The sequence below is a fragment of the Pangasianodon hypophthalmus genome, chromosome 14 (assembly GCF_027358585.1).
Source record: "Pangasianodon hypophthalmus isolate fPanHyp1 chromosome 14, fPanHyp1.pri, whole genome shotgun sequence".
Lineage (NCBI taxonomy): Eukaryota > Metazoa > Chordata > Actinopteri > Siluriformes > Pangasiidae > Pangasianodon > Pangasianodon hypophthalmus.
The window spans coordinates 2349108-2352714 of NC_069723.1; the positions used below are offsets into that span (position 1 = coordinate 2349108).

At 40.5% G+C, this 3607-nt stretch overlaps 1 protein-coding gene across 2 annotated transcripts in view; it reads left to right on the top strand.

Moving 5' to 3' along the window:
- The window catches only part of ccdc150 (coiled-coil domain containing 150), a 13147-nt gene extending 11251 nt beyond the window's left edge, over positions 1-1896 (top strand). For both annotated transcript variants that reach the window (XM_053239583.1, XM_053239584.1), the window contains exons 19-20: positions 254-409; positions 517-1896. In XM_053239583.1, coding sequence (XP_053095558.1) covers positions 254-409; positions 517-612 — 252 coding nt within the window. In that variant the 3' untranslated portion in view covers positions 613-1896. The remainder of the gene's footprint in view (positions 1-253; positions 410-516) is intronic.
- Positions 1897-3607: the final 1711 nt, after the last annotated feature.

Below are 3607 nucleotides of genomic sequence, written 5' to 3' on the forward strand. Positions count from 1 at the left end.
CTGTGATTAAGTTACTATAGAAACGATAACGTATTAGAACGAACGCATTGCTATAGTATAAACCTGCGATTTGAATTATAGCTAGCACTACTGTCCGTTATAGAAAATTAGCAGTACAGAGAGAGAGTGAGCGTTTATAGCTGCTATAACGTAAGCGCTAACAGGAACGTGGTTCGCAGACGTTCCTCAACATTAAATGGACGTTCTTTAATAACTAGGAACTGAAAAAAGACGAATTGTCCGTTGCTTGCAGATCTTCGAGAACCTGCAGGAGGCGCACAGCTGGTTCCGCTCCAAATTCGACAGCTTGAAAAGTGGATTGGAACACAGCCGCGCGCCGCTTCAGGAGCAAACCGGCGACTTCCGTGGCGACGGAAAAGAGACTTCACCTGCGCAGGATCCCAGTGAGGTACTGCGACGCTGAGCTCGAGTGTGTAAGGATGCGGTTCCCACTGACAGTGACACCTTTTACAGTGATAAGTGAATTGCATTGTGTGTGTGTGTGTGTGTGTGTAGGTGGTGTGTGTGGCTGAGCCGGAGCTGGAACGTTGGGCTTCTGCACTACAGCGCTGGGAGACGAAGAAAGAGCTGGACCGCATGGCTAACAGCTAGAAAGCTGCAGCACGAACACACTCGCTGACATAGCGCACACACACACACACACACACACACTATAGAAATGTGCCTCAGTACAGGAAGCTCCTGTATGTCCTCAGGATCTCATGTTTATTTATTTATTTATTGTTGAAAACAGATGAAAATTAATATCAATTTCTATATGACTATATGACACTTTTGTAGCCAATCATCATGAGTGTATTTTTTCACGTTATAAGCCGAATAATAATAATAATAACAATAATACTCCATTAGGGTTAAGTTAGAAATTAGCAGTCGCTAGTTAAGAGCTCGTTGTAATTTATAACGCCTTTAAGTACTACCTGTGCTCTCGTAAATATATATTCTTGACCTGCGAGAACGATGCGTTAGCTAGCTAAATGATTAGCCTTATTCATCAGCTTGTCAGACTTACAAATGTAACGCTTTAACGATAAGTGTATCACGTGGGTAAGTGTATCTTTCCATTCACGAATTGTTTTAATTTACGCTGATGTGTGATCAGTCAGCGCTAAGCAGCTAGCACTACGTAGCCGCTACTCATCCATCCGACTGCTAGCTAACAGTTTCTACTCTTTCTATTTTCGTCTTATCGTTAAATAGAGATGTTTCAGTGTGTCTAAATCATAAATAAACTATTTAGAACTATTTCGAATCGTCACTTCTCATGACTTCCTGCGTTAAGGAACTGATTTGTTTTCTACAGAACCGGATTCCTGAGTTCGGTTTATGATCTCTAACTGAATCTTCTCGCAGCTTTATGTAAGGAATAAATCACTTGGGGGTGTGCGGTTATAGGAAAGTAATTAAGGACAGGGTGGTGTGACGCGATCCACTGTGACGCGGAGTCACTGTTACCCCCGAACGCTTGATTATTTTACCTTAACAGCAAAGTGTAAAATCGTTTCCTTTAAAGTTATAGCGCTGACACTGGAGACTCCTTCCCACACACGTGAAATAAACGGCGTGTGTACGCGGAGCACCTGCCGTACCAGCGGTTACTATAGAAACGGGAAGGAGTTAGAACCAGCGCATTAAACCTGTCAGAGCGGCTGCTATAGAAAATTAATCAACGCCTTCTGACCAATCAGATTCGAGAATTCAATAGAGCTGTGGTATCAGATGTACTATTTTTTTTAATACCGTGTTTTATATATTATATAAAGCATTCTCTAATGTTATTATTATTATTGTTGTTGTTTTTAATACTGTGTTTTATATATTATATAAAGCATTCTCTATTATTATTGTTATTATTATTATTGTTGTTGTTTTTAATACCGTGTTTTATATATTATATAAAGCATTCTCTAATGTTATTATTATTATTATTAGTGTAGTTTTTAATACTGTGTTTTATATATTATATAAAGCATTCTCTATTATTATTGTTATTATTATTATTGTTGTTGTTGTTGTTTTTAATACCGTGTTTTATATATTATATAAAGCATTCTCTAATGTTATTATTATTATTGTTTTTAATTCAGTGTTTTATGTATATTATATAAAGCATTCTCTATTATTATTATTACTATTATTGTTATTATTGCTATTACTACTACTACTAATAATAATAATATTATTGTTGTTGTTTTTAAAACCATGTTTTATAATATTATATAAAGCATTCTCTAATGTTATTATTATTATTATTATTATTATTGTTGTTGTTTTTAATACCGTGTTTTATAATATTATATAAAGCATTCTCTAATGTTATTATTATTATTGTTGTTGTTATTATCACTATTATTTTTATTATTATTATTATTATTATTATTATTAGTTAACGGGAGTGCGCGCTCGCGCGTCGTTGCTCCCGCCTCTCCCTCGCTCCGCCTCTCCGCGGCGCTCGAGCCGAGACTGCCCGTCTGCTGCCACGTAATCCCGGTGAAAGCGGCGCACGAGCCCCGCAGAAACACTCGCTCGAGCTGAAGCCGACACTTTCATTACCGACTGAAGAAGTTGCGCTACCGGCCGTCCACGCGCGCGTGCACGCACACTCACGCACACACACACACACACACACACACAAGAAGAAGGAAAGAAAAAAAAAAAAACCAGAAAGAAATCCTGCCGCGCGTGAATGGCGTTAGATATCCGGCGGCTGCTAAAAGACTCATGAGGTAAGCGAAAGAACCGAAAGTGCGCGCGCGCGCGCGCACGCGACTCACTGGAAGTTGTCAGTCAGTCAGGCAGTCCGCCCGCGTGCTGTAAACCGGACAGCTCGTGCGCTACGTGTAGCGGAGTGTGGAGTTCTCTTCCTGCCCGCGGTGCTGCAGTGGAGACCGGGCTGCATCCTAAACAGCTCCCGGTGTTATTACACACAGCGCGCGTGAACACTTCACTGCTTCACTCACTACCGAGTGGCCTTGTGCAGGGAGCACGCGCTCATTCCGGACAGGATCATAAGCGCGCAGAGACGCGCAGGAGAAACGCGGGTTATTTTTAACGTGTGGTCTTTAGAGGAACAGATGCGGGTTTGTGCTGCTGGTTAGAATCATTGCAGGTGCTCGGATAACTAGTTCAGTGTTTTTATTTCCTAAAACAACGACATTTTTACTGTGTTTACTGTGTTTACATTACAGTTACCTCTCCCTCAGTCCTAAAGTTAAAAATGTCCTAATGTCTCCTGTTTCAGCGTCTAAACCGAGAACCCTGCCTCCAGCACGCCTTTTACAGACGCTCATAGTGTTACTGAAGGAGTTTTTACAATAGTGTTCAAACCAAGTTTGCTAAACTCGCGGTGATTTTTGTCCCACGTGCATTGCCGTAGACGGGAATAACCCCACCACATGCTGGGAGCGCAGTGCGCATGCGCAGTTACGCCTCAGCCTTTTAACAATACGTGCTTGTTTTGGTTGCTTTAGTTGAACTGAAACCAAGGCTGAATAATAATAATAATAATGATAATAATAATGATAATAATAATGATAATAATAATACACTATATGAGGTACATCATGAGTAAGGAATAAAACACTGT